A 16426-nucleotide genomic window follows, 5' to 3' on the forward strand; every position below is an offset into this window, starting at 1 on the left:
CTTCTTCTTCTTCATCTTCTTCTTCTTCTTTTAAACAAAATCAAACAGGATATTGAAACACTCTTCTACAGTCCTTTCCAAATCATCGCTGAGTGTGAAAGCATTTGTGTGGTCACTGACTTCATCCATTCAAGGCCTCTGAACTGGGTGGCTTGTGTCCTACCCCGCAATCCTCTTCTTCCACAGCATGTGGAGAACTGATTTAATTTGGTAGTGGAAGTGGGAGACGTGAATTTTAATTTGAGCAATCTGCATGGTGACAAAAAGTTAGGAGGTTTGTTTACTTGAGCATCACCATGAATAAAAACTGTGTAAACAGATTTCAAAGTGGATGGATAACTGAGTAAATTATATGTTACTATGCCGTGGAATCATTACACTGGTAAAGATCATACAGGAAAAGATCACCTATTGCCATGAGAAAATGCTCTCAATATACTGGGCAAGCAAGGAAAGCAAACAGAAATCCTCAAGCCAACTAAAGGAAAGTGATCCAAGCGAATGGGTAAAGAGCTGTCAATCAGTTATGAAGTAGAACAAAAGGAACTGGGAGTGCTTGTAAGAAAGAACTGCAGTAGATTACTCTCTTTGTCAAAACATTTTCTGCCTCTTTGAGTAGAGGCTGCCTGAGTTAGTCAGTTTTCTTCTGCTACTGTAACAAATATCAGAAACAATCCACCCACAGAGAGAAAAGGTCAGTGGGAGCTCACTGTTTCTGAGGGTGGAGCCCACAGTCTGGGAACTCCATTGTTTTCAGGCCTGTGGGGAGACAGCTGCTGTGATGCAAGGTGGCCAAACGGAAAGAGAGCTAAAGGGAGATGTTAACGTCTCAACACCCAATTTAAGGGTGTGTCTCTGTGACTACAAAACCTCTCGTTGGACTTTACCTCTTAGAGGACAGACACAGCTAGAGTCACAAAGCTGCCTGGCCTGGGAAGGCTAGAGTGTGGATTTGCCTGCTTTCTTTCTTTTTCTTTTCTCTTCTCTTCTTTTCCTTTCTATTCTTTTTCCTTTCTCTCTTCTTCTGCCTCTCCCATGTCTGTTCTCAGCAGTGGTGGAGACAGAACCCAGGTCTTAAATGTGTGCTGGATCTGTGCTGTGTACTTGTAGCACCCCAAGCCCCTTGGTTCGCTGACAAGGAGGGGAAACCGTGTGGTACCTCAATGAGACATGCAGTAGGAGGTTCATTTCTCACCCACGTCCCAGCTTCACGGTGCTAACTATTGCTGCCCCTGACCTGGGATGGTTGTGGGGGTCCCTGGGAGACACAGATGTAAGTCATTGCAAACCAGGAACCGATCCCTTTCTATGGGCGGTGTGGAGATTCTCATAAACCAAATGAGGGAAGGTGTTGGTGGCAGTGGAGGTGATGGCTCTTCTCACCACATCTCTTTAAAGAAGAGCGTTTCTAATTCTCACCAGGAGATCAGATCCTTATCGCAATAGGCAGGGTTATGTCATGCCAGAGATCCTTGTTTTCTGATAAAACGAAAAACAGTCTCACTGTGTTCTGACTGAACTCTACATGGTCATGCTCTACAAACAAGGGGACGAGGAAGCAGCTGACGTGATTGTCAGGGTCTTTGTTCATTTCCAGGGAAGGTAAGAATGTCAATAACAGATTTAGGGTGAAAAAGAGACCCCACCGAAATTTAAATGCAAGCCAAACCAACTATAAATATGAAAATGGAGGTCGTAGCTGCAATTGGCAAGCTGACACCATTGCACACACACTGTGCAGGCCAGGCTGAACATGGCTGTTATCAGGATCCAAATAACTCATATCCTGTGGGTTCGGTGTAAACATTTTATAATCTCTGTAGTTAAAAAAGCAATAAGATAGGTGGAGAGGCAGGTACTTCATTGATCATATGATTTCCTAGCAAGGAAACTAGATGCAGCTTCATAATTAACCAGCTATGGATACATTAACTCACCTACTCATTAAAGGGGCACAGGAGAGCCTCAGGAGCCTGGGGGAACTTTCCCACTTGTGCCATGAAAGACCAGACTGGAAAATCAGAAAGAGGACTGTCTAGAGTGGGGCACTGTTCTCTCTCTGGAGACTGATGGGGGCCGATGATGAAACCTTTCCCTGTACCCTGAGTGGCATCTGCAGTTGGGAGAATGCCAACAAGATTACAGAAAGCCTCAAGAAGGCAATTAAAATACTCTCAGGACAGAGATGTCACTGTTAAGCTTGTCAGACTTGTCTCGAAGACCTCCCCTGCATTAGGCCAAACATCATGGCGGCTTACCAAATGACACCCCCCACCTCGCTAGTATCCGGAGTTCTTTGAACACCACAGGTGCTACCCTGAAGGCCTTTAGCTTCTCATCTATTTAAACCTCCAAATAAGTCTCTATAAAGTCGACTTTTGTAGCAGAGACAGGCAGCTGCTCACCAAGATTTCATGTTCGTGTTTTTCTGGGCTCACAGAGAGACTGCATTTTCCAGACACATTTGTGGCGAGCTGCAATGGAAGTGCTAAAGAGAATGAAATAAAACAGAAGGCCAATAGCAACAGTAGCAAGTTAGATACTAAGAAGAGAAACTTTATAACGAACTAGCAAAGCACTGTACAGATGCACAGTGCTCAATAAGGCATGTGTGGTTTTTGTTTCATTTAGAGTGTCTGAAAACTGACAACTTCGGAAATTGTCAACCGGACTGACTTCAGAGCCACCCAGGAAAGCCTACCTCGAGGTGTGTCCATGAGGGTCTTTCTACTCTTGAACTGAATAAAAAGAACAAAGGGAGGCAGGCATCAGCTTTTGTTTCTCTTTGCTTCCTGACTGTGCATGTAGTGTAGCAGGAAGGAAGGCCTTGTAGTAGCCAGGCCTTTCCCACCGCCAGGCCTTTCCCTGTAGTCATGGACTGTACCCTTAACTTCAGATCATGAGCCCTAGTAAACCCTTCCTTCCTTTCTTTCAGTTGCTTTGCCAGCTGTTTGTCAGAGCAGTGAGAAATGTAATCAATACAGAGGAAAACCGGGAGGTACCGAGGCAGGACAAGGCTGGGTCCGATGTCTTTGCTGATGTCCTTCATTTGCGGAGGACTCCTGGCACTCCGACTGCAGCCCCACCCAAAACTGCAGCCCCACCCAAAACACTTCGAAGTGTTTTGGAGATGTAATTCTCATCCCGTGTGATTCATGAACTTAGCATGCCATGGGCAGGGAAGTGCTGGCAGCACACTGACAGTTGGGAAGTTACTGGTCACAAGCTAATTTTAGAAGTGTCATCTACTATATGAGAAACTGGATTCACCACCCCATTTCCTTCTCCACCTATGTAAATATTCCTGAGTATACTCTAAACTACTCTTAGTCACTCTCAATTTGCCTATTTAAGATATTTCTCATAAATAGGATTGTACAATTTCTTTTTTTATGATTGACTTCTTTCTCTTAACACTGTGTCAAGATTCAACCGTGCCATTGTATATAGCAATACTTTCTCACTGCTGAATGGTGTTCTATTGTATGTATATAACACTATAATCAGAGCTTGTGCATTTGGACTGCCTCCCTTTGGGACTACTGTAAACATCTGTCCATAGGTTTTGTACGTTGCCCCTTTTCTCCTGTACCTATACCTTGGCGTGCAACGGTTGGGTCATACAGTACTTCCATATTTAACTGTTTGAGGAACCAATAGAATGTTTTCCAATGTAGTTGCACCACTTTCTGCCCCCGCCAGCATGGTCTCCCCATCCTTGTCAAAATGTTAGCATCTGATTTTTTTTTTTTTTAAATCGGAATGCCATAGTGAGTGTGAAGTATGTAATTATCTTTAACACTGATGCTCACTGAGTTTCTTTCATTTCTTTTGTTCATCTTAAACATGAGTTGTTGTTTTAACTTTAGTGTTCTAATGACTCCTGTTTCTCAGTTTGGCTTTGAACTCACTACGTAGCTGAGAATGACCTTGAATTCCTTGTCCTTCTGCCTCCCCTCCCAAGGGCCAGGATTACATATGTGTGCTGCCACAGGCTGCTCATACTTTTAAAATGCAGGTAGCACACCAGGAGCCTCATCATCTTCAATTGAGGTAAAATTGTATGCCATTAAGTTTATCTTCTCAAAGGGTGAAGTCAAATGGCTTTGTGTATTTGTTAGATATCTGGCACCACAGCTGAACTCCAAAATATTTTCATCACCCCTGCCTTAGTTAGGGTTTCAGGGCTGTGGAGAGACACCATGACTGAAGCAACTCTTATAAAGGACAACATTTAACTGGGGCTGGCTTACAGGGTCAGAGGTCAGAGGTTCAGTCCATTATCATCATGGCAGGGAGCCCGGCAGTGTCCAGACTGGCATGGCGCTGGAAGAGGTGAGAGTTTTACATTTTGTTCCGAAGGCAAACGGAAGACCGGCATCCTCAGGCAGCTAGGAGGAAGATCTCTTCTGAAATGGGTAGAGCCTGAACATAGGAGGGGACCTCCACAGTGACACACCTCCTCCAACCAGGCCACACCTCCTAACAGTGCCACTCCCTATGCCAAGCATAGTCAAACTACCACACCCCCTAAAGGGAAGCCTCAGCCATGGAGCAGTTACTTCCTGGTCTCCCCCCTTTTCCCAGTCACCACCACAGGGCTTTCTGCCTTTACGGGATTCCCCACTCTAGATAGTTCATATAAATGAGTCCAGGCAATCAATCAATGTGTCCCGTGGTGGGATACTTTCCAGTTAGAGCTTGTACCAGTCACTGCTTCATTTCTTTTTAGGACTGAATAACACTCCACCACCCAGCTATGAATGCAGCCAGGACTGAAGAACGTGAGGCTAACTCTGAGAGCACGCTGGCAGTGGATGTCTGCAGAGTTTGCAGGGGAGAGAGATTCAGCCTTTGCTTGCCATGTGTTGGCAACTCCTCATGCTGTAACAGAGAGCTGGCTCATTCAGAATCTCTACCCTGGGATTCAACACATTTACAGCCGGACAGATTACACACTTGAGGAAAACTTGCACTGAGTTGATAGCCAGTTTTCTATGAGATGCCATCTCAGAGTAGGACCATGAGAAGTCAGTGGAAGGGCATTCAATCCTCCCTGTCCGTTTTCTAGTCAAAAAAAAAAGAAAGAAAGAAAGAAAGAAAGAAAGAAAAATTTTAAAAAGGCAACCAATACCACCAACACCTTTTCGAAAACTGCATCATATTTTCACTACACTGCCCAAGGACTTCTGGCTAGAAGTGGAAGGCCACATGCTCATCGTATGAGTCTATCTATGCAAAATATCCAGAGTAGGAAAACTCATAGACAATCTTCAATAAGTCAGAAGGAGGAAGTAGGGCAAATATCTCAGCAAGTGGAGATGGAACCTGACAACTGAAACATGTATAGCTTAGAAACAGTGTCTCCCTTCATGGTTATCCATCCCCTGCCCAGGTGTGTCGGTGAATACACGCTAGAGTTTAAACTCTGGACATGGGGTGTTCTGAGGACATGTTTTATCATTAAGCTACACTCAGCTCTCTTTACTCTCTGCAAAGATATTTTATATTTATTTTTATGTGGTGTGTATGTGTGTGTGTGAAAGAGAGAGAAGGAGAGAGAGGGAGAAGGAGGGAGGAAGGGAGAGAGGGAGAGAGAGAGAGAGAGATTGAGAAAGTACCAATGTCTCATCATCAGTGTGGAGGTCAGAGAATGACTTGTTAATAGTTTTCTCTTTCAATGGTGTAGATCCCAAAGATGGCCTTGGATTGTCAAACCTAATGGCAAGAACCTTTATCTACTGAGTCCTCTTTAGTCTTTTGTTTTGTCTTGTTTTGTTTTTGTTTTTTGAGACAGGGTTTCTCTGTATAGCTCTGGCTGTCCTGGAACTCACTCTGTAGACCAGGCTAGCCTTGAGTTCAGAAATCTGTCTGCCTCTGCCTCCCAAGTGCTGGGATTAAAGGCATGCGCCACCATCGCCCGGTGTCTTTTCAGTCTTTTGAAGCAAAAATATTTCCATTTTTTTGTTGGTTTATTTTTATTTATTTTTGAGATGAAGGTTTGCTTTGTTGCAAAGGCAGACTCCAACCTCCTGGGCTAATGATCTTCCCTTCAGCCTCCCTAGCTACCTCCCACCCCCACACAGGGGCACACTGCTGCACCTGGCTGAAAGCTTTTAATCTCAGAGGACAATGTTTATGCATCGTTTCTCTTTCTTACCTCTTATGCTTTTGTCACCGAGCTGAGAATCCATTGCCTAAGACTTGAAACCATGAAGATCTACACCTCTCCCCTCCCCGTCCCTTTTCCTTTAAAAGGAAGGTTTTTCATGGTTTGATTTAGTCTTTGGTCTTTGTATTAGCTGTATTTCTGTTGCTGTGATAACACATCCCAGCAACAGTTTAGGAAGAGTTTATTTGGGTTTGCAGTTCCAGAGTGAGAGCCCATCGAGGACTTGTGGCAAGGAGGCCAGTGTGGAAAGCCCAGAGAGCACATCTTCAACAGAAACCGCGAAGCAGAGAGCGATCTGCAAGTCCGGACCGGAGAGGCTGTGAGCCCTCAAAGCCCACCCCCAGTGATGCACTTCTTCCAGGAAGGCTATACCATCTCTCTAGCACCACCCACTGGTGACCAAGTATTCAAATATCCGTGCCTGTGAGGGCCTTATCATTCAAACAACTACAGAGCCTGTATGCGTTGGTTTTTGTACTTGTGTAAAGTAGGGGCTCATCTTGATCCTTTCCCACTCGCGTAGTTAATTTTTCTGTGGTCATTTGCTGGAAAAAAAGTTTTCTTTGTCATGTGTAACTGTCTTGTTAAGGTTACAAAAAAAAAAAAAATCGCTTGATGCCAGATGATAGGGTTCTAGAGGGTCTGTTTTAATCTGTACATTTATCCATCTATCTCTGTTTTCAAAGGCGATCAGGAACTCTTAGTTCAAGGCCTCCATGGACTTGTGACCATTTTTGAGCTATTTCTTAAAATTTAGGCACTCGGCCATAGTTCACCTGCTCTGTTATTTACAAGTTCTTCCACTTTCGTTGGTTTCCCGGATGACGCTGACAGTTCCTGAGTTGTATTTACTATCAAAGCTAAAAAAAGGGGTTAGGCGTGGAGTCACCTTGGACTGAAGAAGATGGAGACTCACACTACTCCCTGCTTAGGTGCGAGTCTCCAGCTCTCTTCTCAGACTCAAGCCCCAGCGTCTGGGACTTTAACCTGCTCACCCTAATTCTCTGGGTTTTTAAATGCTAAATACTGGGGATTTAGCTATACACCAACACAGCCTGTCTATGCAGCACAGAAGATGAGCCCAAAGTTGTGTGCATTGGAGGCAAGCGCTCTACAAACCGCTTTGCGTGGACTTAGATTAAACGATGACATCACCTATTTGGGTTGTTCCCTTCCTCTGGGGGAGGGGTGGGGGGGCTCCATCTTCCATGTGCTCTCTCTTAGGGGTAGAGGGTGGGATGGGAACCAGCAGACTTTGTTCGGGCTGGGTGGAAGGTTTGGAGAGCTAAGGCTGCACTAGGGTGGGTGGCACGTCCTCAGCCTCGCTGAAGGCATGGGTGGCGTCGGGCGGGGCGGCGCGCAGGTGTGCCAGGGAGGAGGTGTCGCACCCTGCCAGGACTCCGCGGCCGCCTCAGACTCGCTAGCCACTCGGGGACACCAAGCAGGCAGACCGAGCAGAACCCGCAGGGAGAGCGGGGCACACGCGGGGCGAGGGGACGGTCCTCGCGGCTTTCCGGGTGGCCGCAGTCATGCCAGGCCTGTGGAGAGCAATCGTCCTGGAGACCTTGCTGGGTAAGTCGAGGCTGTCCTGGCACGCACTGGCTGGGCTTGTTCCCCGCGGGGGTGACAGAGCCCGGAGAAGAGGCCCGGCGCCGGGAATGGAGATGCTTATCGCACCCGGGTGGAAGCGAAGGAGACAAAACCAGATAGAGGCTCCCTGGCCCGGGTTCCGCAGCTCCCGCGCCGCCCTGGGTTTGCATGGAGAGTTTTCTCTGTGTCTGCGTTGATCTTGTGCGGTCCCGGACCGTGACCTTCAAGTCTACTTCAGTACAGTTTATTACTGGACTTAGCTTTCCCAAGGGAAGGGCACCTGTGTTCCCCAGGGGCTGTAGGTGAGCACCCAGGCTCTGGCTCCCTTTTAGAGGGGTCTTGGTAGCTGCGAGTATACTAATGTTTGTTTGTTTGTTTTCCAAAACGCATCTGCCTCTAGTCTCCTGGGCTCATTTAGTAGTTTTGCACGAAGTATCGAGGATTTAGAATTCTGTTTCTGTGGGAGATGTATACTTAAACTTTGAGTTTAATATACTTAGAAAGGTAAACTTGGGAAATGACTAAGTCGTGCGGTTCATTTGGAAGCAAGCATCCTGTTGGCCTGTGGAGGGCACTCTCCTGAGAACGAGAGTTTCTACGGGGCAGCCTTGTCTCAAGAGGGATTGAAACTTTCCTTTTTTTTTTTTTTTTCTTTTCTGCCTCCCTGGGTGCCTAGTAAACTGGGAGGTGTGAAGTGAGTGACACTGAGTTCTTCAGGAGGCTTGATCTCATTCTGAGAACTGTTAGGTAGTGTGACGCCTGCGGATTAATAACCTGAGCCCGAGAAAGGGACTTGGGAGAAAGTTAAGTGCTCTGCTAGGGTCTAAGCTCCCTGTGACATTTAGTACTGGGCCACGCCAGGCAATCACTAAACTTTCCGGTTCTCAGAGGTTTGTGTTGTTGGTTTGCCCGAACTGTTTCAGCTTTGGTAGAAGGGGGCATAAGGTGTATACATTTACCTCCTAGGATGTGGATTATATGAGGAATAAGCTATCTGGTTAAAACCCAGCTCAGCCTGGCACAGGGCGAACGTCACTGCCTTAATTATCATTATTGTCTAAGATCACAGAACCTGTGCCCACAGAGGTGCCCCAGCCCTGCCCAGTAAGGGAGGTTTATAATGGTCTATTCACAAGTAAAAGTCTGATGCTTAACTAAAGGGCTCGAGGCTGTAAGTTAGAGTAGGGTGGAGGGAACACTACTTCTCTAGTTTCATGATATTTCTCATTACATATGTATGAGACAAATTAGGTGAGAGTATTTTATCAATCAGAATCCTTTGTGGGGTTTTTTTGGGGGGTGTGGGGAGTGGAGACAGGGTTTCTCTGTTTAGCTCTGGTTGTCCTGGAGCTCACTTTGTAGACCAGACTGGCCTCAAACTCAGAGGTCCACGTGTCTCTGCCTCCTGAGTACTGGGATTAAAAGCTTGTGCCACCACTGCCCAGCTATCAATCAGAATCTTGACAGGAAGCCAGTTTCATCTCTGATGGTCCAGCCTATGCTATCTTACTAAAGGGACCATCTACAGGCATAGACACGGTTTTCTGACTATATAATTATGGGAACAAAGAGGTGGTAACAGACAGACTCACAACAACCTGTCTGTCCTCCACCCTGCCTGCTGGGGAAGGAACGGAGTCTCTTAGCAACACCCAGCTGAGCCAGAGGCAGGAAATTCAGAGTAGAGTGGAGCGTCAGGATGCACAATCAAGAACTAGGCCAGGCTCATATTCTCTCTTAAACCCTTTTCCTAGGCTACGTCTCCTGGTCTCTCTACCACGGACTGGGCCCCATGATCTATTACTTTCCCTTGCAAACTCTGGAGCTCACAGGGCTGGAATTGTTTGGCGTAGCCTTTCTCTCGCCGATACTCTTAACAATTCCCCCATTCTGGAAACTCGTCAATAAGAAGTGGACCCTCTGTCTGCTGAGGCTCGTCACTGTAGGTAAGGTCTCAGTGTCGGGGATTCTCCTGTTAGTCAAAAACGAAACAGTGTAGACTGTTCATTGCCTGAGGAATGGTTAACTTTGAAAAGTCACCAGTTTCTTTTCCTTACTATCAGCTCGGAAAAATTTTAGTAAAATTGGAAAACCATACTGAGTCAATGCATTTTTTTTTTAAAGAAATATCTATGCCTGAGAGGGAAACATCTAAGATTCACTGGAATAAGGAGGAAAAAGGTGCCTAGGAGAACAGGCCAACTATGACAAGACTTAGAAGTGATGAGGAAGATAGCTCAATAGTACTGCATAAGGAACGAGTTATGTATCAGAAACATCACAGCAGGTGAAATCTATTTGAAATGCTGTTTCCCATATAATATCAATAAAACCAATATTAAAAGACAAAAAAAAATGCCCCCAGAAAGCCAGCAGAAGATGTGAGTAGTCTCTGGAAAGGAAATACAGTTAGTTCTTAAAAATACAATAAAATTGGACCATCAAAATGATTCAGTAGGTAAGGCCATTTGCTGCCAAGCCCCACGACTGGAATCCTATCCCTGACTCCAGTCAGGAGAAAGAGAACCAATGGCCACAAGTCGTCCTCTCCCCTCTACATGAGGCATTGTGTGAGCAGACACGTGTTCACACATGCACACACACAATAGACAAATGTAATAAAAATTAAAGAAAACTCATAGCAATAAGGATGCATACATATTTATAGCCTCACAAATGGATTGGCAGGGAAAAAAAAAACATAACCCTGAATTAGAAGGATGGGAAACAAGTGCCCGTGAATGGCTGGTGGGTAGATAAATCAGCATAAAGCTTATGGACATCAGTTTAGCAGCATTTTACCCAAACTGCAAGCTGCATATAGCCTTTCTGTCAGCAACCCCACCCTAAAGTGCCTTACGTAAACATATACACGATGTGAATCATTGTGGGAATATTCATATTGGTAGGATAGAAACAACCCAAATGCCGTCTATAAGAGACAGATTAGATAATCGATGCTTATGAACCTTGGGAATATTACGCAGCCACAGGAAGGGGAGTATTATGAATAGATTTTAAAAAGGGAAAAAAATGTGAGCTTGAAACTGCTTGGAGCTGTAGCTGAAAGCTGGGATCCTCACCCTCCTGCCCAGCCCCAGGGGGCATCTTTGAGCCTTTCTTAGGGGTCTGTTGGTGAGCGGCACTGGGCAGATCCGTCTGGAAGCTGACCTATCATGGTTCCAGGAGCAGTGTTTGGAGTCCCCAGGAAAGCATAGCAACCCTTTGCCCTCCCGGTGCTGGAAGGAGGCAGAACATTGCTGCAGCGACTTCTGAGACTCCCCACGAAGGGGTTGAGCTTCTTAGTTTTAGAACCAGTTCAGAAGCAATAGTGGGAGAGAGCCCTGGAAGCTTCCCTTTGCAAAGATAGTGTCCATCAGAAGCGGTTAGCTGCAGGGGACAGAAGTGAAGCCGCTTGCCTGGCACTGACAGCAGCAACTGCTTGGTTGGGAACAGCAGCAGCCTTACGGCTTCTGCATATGGGTTATGTGGCCTTCGCTTTGCAAGACTTAGTTTCTTATCATAGTTCAAGGTGGCTTCTATGGCAGGATTTTCTCCATGACTCTAAGCATGTCATAGTAAATCTGGGTCTAGTCTTTGTATAGCCTTTCTTATTGCGATGTCAAAGTACCTTGCAAAAGCAGCCTAAGGACGGAAGGCTTGTTTGGCTCATGGTGTGGGGATACAACCCATCGCAATAGGAAGGTGAGACCCTGGTCACATGGGTCTTTCCAACACAATCAGTCCACCCTAGAAATTCCCTTGAAGGCACGCTCTGGAGTTTGTCTCTTAGTGATAGCACATACTGATGTTGACAACCAGTATTGCCCTTCATGACAGCTAGTAATGACAATCCCTGTGTTGCTTCATGAAAACCCAGTTCCCTGTGTGGGAGAATGATAGAAATAGGTAGGCAGGGGGCTGGAGGCATAGCTCAGCGGTGAAGAGCCACTGGCTGCTCTTCCAGAGGACCTGAGTTCAAATCCCAGTACACACTGTTGCTAACTCCAGTTCCGGAGGATCTGGCACCCTTGCACAGATATGAGGGCAAAACAACAATGCACATAAGAATAAATAAATCTTTTTAAAAAAGAAATGAAATGGTTAGATAGGGAAGTCAGAGTTGAGGATGGAGAATGAAGAGGCCATCTCTGCCAAGTGCTGACCCTAGTGACTGCTGGGCACAGGTGATGCTCAACAGAGGCTGCTCTGGGCTATGATTCGCTTGAAGTCCCCTGAATTCACCCCCTGACTGTTATACGCACTCTCATCTCTGACATCTCAGATATTTAAATCAATCACCTCACAATTAACTATGAAACTAACTTACACTCATTGACCTAGATTATTTTTGACCATAAATATTTTGAGTCATTTGGATGGCTAAAGTAAAAAAGACAAGCAATACCAAGTGCTGGCAAAATGTGAAACAACTCAGTTTTCACGTATTGATAATGGAAATGCTAGATGGGTAAAGTGGCGTAGCAGCTCTGGGAAACTGGCTGGCAGGACCCTGGATATTAAGCAGAGCTCTAAACCTTGTTGTATAGTCTAGAAAAAAAATACAAGCCCGTGTTTGTGCAGAACCTGTGTACACGTGTTCATAGCAGCGTGCGTGATTCATGAAAATCTAGACACAGAAACAAACAAGTGTCCACCAACTGACAAATGGGTAAACAAAGTACAGGTTATCTATACAATGGACTATTATTTAGTCATTAAAGAGTGAAGGACTAATCTAGGCTACAACTTGGATATGCCTTGAAAGCATTATGCTGAGGGCAAGAAGCCAACCACAAAACAAAGGGCTACATATATACGCATCTGCTTATGTAAAATTCCCCAGATAGGGAAGATCCACGGAGACAGAAAGGTTAGTGATTGCTAGGGTATGGGGGTGGAGAGAAAGGAGAAGGGGAATTTTGGCAGGGGGTAGAGAGAATATTCTAAAGTTAGTGGTGATAGTTGACAACTTTGAATGTGCCCCAAACCTATTAAGTCGTATACTTTAACGTTGCGAACCTTATGTGAGAATCCTACCTAGAGGAATAAAGATTAAAGACATGTCTAGGCGTGTGTTAATTCTATCATCTTCAGGGTTAAGACTGTACTAGACTCGGTTCTTAGCAAATGCTGTAGATTGTCAAGTACCAGGCCTGTTTGCCAGCTCACCCCTCCTCTCCCTGTCTGTAGGCAGCATAGCTTCCTTTGAGGCTCCGAATGCCAAGCTTCGGCTGATGGTCCTTGCCCTTGGTGTGTCTTCTTCCCTGATAGTGCAAACTGTGACCTGGTGGGCAGGAAGTGGATCGCAGAGGTATGACTCAAGTCGGCGCTACCTACAGACAAACAGGTGTGACCAGTTCCCCTGGCCGAGTTCTGACCATTGAGTTCAGAACAGTTTTCCCATTCACGGGGCTTGGTAAGAGTCCCCCTTCCTTTTCAAAAAGCAAAGGTTCAAACAGTTGCCCCCACTCAGTTTGCTCTTGGTAGTAGGGACCGAACCCAGGCGTAGTGTGTATTCAGTTTCTCCCTGCTGTTTTGCTATACTTCCAGCCCCAATAAAGTATAAACATTTAAAAATTAGATGTATTTATTTAAAAAAATTATTCAGTGTGTGTGTGTGTGTACAGTGTACATGTGTATGTGTGGCTCAAGGATAGCATTTAGTAATAGATTCTCTTCTTTAAAACTTTTTTTTTTGAAAAAAGATTTATTTATTTTATGTTTGTGAGTACACTATTACTCTTTTTAAACATGCCAGAAGAGAGCATTAGATTCCATTATAGATGGTGCTGGAAATTGAACTCATGAGCAGTTAGTGCTCTTTACCACTGAGCCATCTCTCCAGCCCCATGGATTCTCTTGTGTTTCCATATGGGTCCTAAGGAATTAAACTCAGGTAGTTAGGTGTGGCAGCAAGTGCCTACTAAGGCATCTTGCTGATCCCATGGCAACACAAATTGTACTTGGTGGAATTTTTTTTTTAAGTAGCCTAGACCTATACATAGGCTTGTACTCTAAAAAGGCTAAGTTGGGGACATCACTGAAAGTCACTGGCAACAGGATTGTAGATCCACACTCTGTGAAACAAATCCACAGTGGATGGGGCACACTGAATCCACACTTACAGTCTTTCATAAACAATTTTCACTTCCAGGTACCTGAAAATCTGGGGGTTCATTCTGGGGCACGTTCTTCTCCTAGTCCTCCGAATATGGTACACATCATTAAACCCAGTTTGGAGCTATCAGATGCCCAACAGAGTGATTCTGACATTGAGTGTCATAGCTGTGTTTAACCAAAGTGGCACAGGTAAGGATGTTCTCAGTTTATTTGGGGTTCTTCTCTGGTGGTTTCTGTCTCTTTCCCATGTAATAGCACATTTGAAAAAGAATTTTCCCCTGTGGTGGTGCCGGGAATTGAACCAGGACCTCAAGCATCCTACCAACTAACTTAAGCTCCTAGCTCCAAGATACGTTGTAAAAATAGTTTTCCTGCAATATAGCTCCATTTGAACTTTCTCTCCTGTTGAATAGTAACAGACACAATGGGCTGTTACGGAGGCAGGGGGAAAACCATGGTTGGGCGTGTCCACGTGTCCATGGGGTACTTCAGCTCAGCTCAGCTCCGCCCTCTTCCCACTTCTCAGCACAGGATGCCAGTCTCCATTCATGGCATCCATCTGCCCTGTGACCTTATTTCCAAACCCCAGACCCTCTGGGCATGTGAACACAGTGGCATTCTTCACCTTTCTGCTTGAAGATGTGTTGGGTTCCAGGGGCTGGAGACCCTTGCCACAGCTGACTGGGTTTTATTCAATGAACACAGCGCAGATGGCCCCTTCTTTCTGCACTCTGTTTGATCCTCAGATCCTGGACCCTTCTCTGTCCTTACCACCCACTCCTGACCCTTCCCCTCCCCATAGCTTTCAGCCGTCTCCTTCCGCTGACCCTGTTCTTGTCATAACAACTTTCTTTTCCCCAGTAAAAATTGGGCCACTGGTCCGCCAGGCAGCCCCCAGGGCTGCCTTCTGTCCATGTCCTTCTGTCATGGGGATTGTGAAGCCTCTCTGCAGTAGGTTCTTATGTGGGTACAAAGAAATTCTCCTGCCACCATTGCCTCTCATGGCCTTCATTTAATGTGTGAGGCTGTGGCTTTGATGAGAGTCTCTGGTTAAACAGTGCTCGGGATCAGGCCAGCAGAACACTCAGTTAAGGAGGCACACTGCCTTAGAGCATCCATGTCAGCTTCTCTTCATTAGCTGTGTGATCTTGGACCAGTTAGTTGATCTCTGTGGGCGTGGACTCTGACCTGTAAACTGGGATTAGAGACAGCAGACCTCAGAAATCAGTAAAGGTGAATCGAGTCCCGTAAAGGACTGGGGGCTCACATAGCTGAGGCTCACCAACACACAGGTAGGATCGTGGGTACCCAGAGTGTGCCACGAGATCCTGTTCTTTCGTGAGAAAGCAGGTTTTTGTGTGAGGATGTTGCACTAAAGTTGGATAACGCTTGTTCTCTCCAGATGACACCCCCCTTCTTCCTGCCCATATTTCTTTCCCTCCCTTAGCTTCACATGAGGTTAGTAGCTTTCTGCAGTTTTACTTGTCAGGTTCGCCCACTTCCCCTCTTACCACCATCCCAGAGCTAGCTGGAAAGGATCCCTCCATCCAATAGCTCGGTGTGTTCAGCTTCGTAGGTTGCAATCTCCTTTCTACAATAGGCTTCTCGAGGCCACTGGCCATTGCTGATACTGAGAGCAATTCTTTCTTCCTTTTCCTTGTTTGTTTGTTTCTAAAATTCTAGATGGTGACTACAGAAACCCTGAGGGGAAGAAGCCCAGTGAGGTCGCCACGGGCAGGACCTCTCGATCTAGTTGGCTGTTGCCAGGTGCCGCCTTTGGGAGCCTCATGTTCCTCACTCACTGGATCTTTGGAGAGGTCTCCATTGTTTCCAGATGGGCAGTGAGTGGTCATCCCCACCCAGGGCCTGATCCTAATCCTTTTGGGTGAGTTCAGCTCTGTTCGCTAAGGGGAGGAGCCAGAAGGGTGCTTGCTGAGTCCTGGAGGATTATGGGGAAGCTGAATGGAACTGAGGGCTGAATAGGTCTCCATATTCCCTCCTGGGACTCTGAAGAATCCCTTGCCTGTGGCGGGGAAAGGCATGGCGTCAGCTGGTCATTCTTTTCAGCCCCTCTGGTGCCAACACTGGGTATTTGTTGGACAGATCACAGTGTCACTAGAAGCCAAGACTCTTCCCTGTGTTCTCCTCTGCAAATGGCAGAAAGGTATTGTTTTCCTCATAAACTTAAGAGGATTAAATGGATAATAACCCAGGTGAAAATCCTAAGACAGTGCCTGGTGTGTCATAAGAGCTGAATGTAAGATTAGATTTCAGTTATTTAAGCAATGCTTTGTTGTAGCTCCCATTGCTACTGATTTTCCACTGAAGTTTACTTCAATTATATATGTATGTGTATGTATATGTGTATATATATATGTGTGTGTACATATATGTATACACACAATATACATTTATCATTTTATATATATATATAGTGTGTGTTTTGCCTACATGTCTATCTGTGCAATGTGTATGTGCCTGATGCTGGTGTAGGCCAGAAGAGGGTGCCTGATGCTGGTGTAGGCCAGAAGAGGGTGCCTG

General features: G+C 45.8%; 1 protein-coding gene across 1 annotated transcript in view; it reads left to right on the top strand.

Annotated features, from left to right (window-relative positions):
• The first annotated feature begins 7414 nt into the window (after nucleotides 1-7414).
• Nucleotides 7415-16426, top strand: part of Cwh43 (cell wall biogenesis 43 C-terminal homolog) — a 49138-nt gene continuing 40126 nt past the window's right edge. The window contains exons 1-5 of the mRNA XM_031342694.1: nucleotides 7415-7744; nucleotides 9517-9708; nucleotides 12956-13076; nucleotides 13920-14074; nucleotides 15569-15770. Of these exons, the coding sequence (XP_031198554.1) occupies nucleotides 7702-7744; nucleotides 9517-9708; nucleotides 12956-13076; nucleotides 13920-14074; nucleotides 15569-15770 (713 nt within the window). The 5' untranslated portion in view covers nucleotides 7415-7701. The remainder of the gene's footprint in view (nucleotides 7745-9516; nucleotides 9709-12955; nucleotides 13077-13919; nucleotides 14075-15568; nucleotides 15771-16426) is intronic.

Source organism: Mastomys coucha, unplaced genomic scaffold, assembly GCF_008632895.1.
Source record: "Mastomys coucha isolate ucsf_1 unplaced genomic scaffold, UCSF_Mcou_1 pScaffold22, whole genome shotgun sequence".
NCBI lineage: Eukaryota > Metazoa > Chordata > Mammalia > Rodentia > Muridae > Mastomys > Mastomys coucha.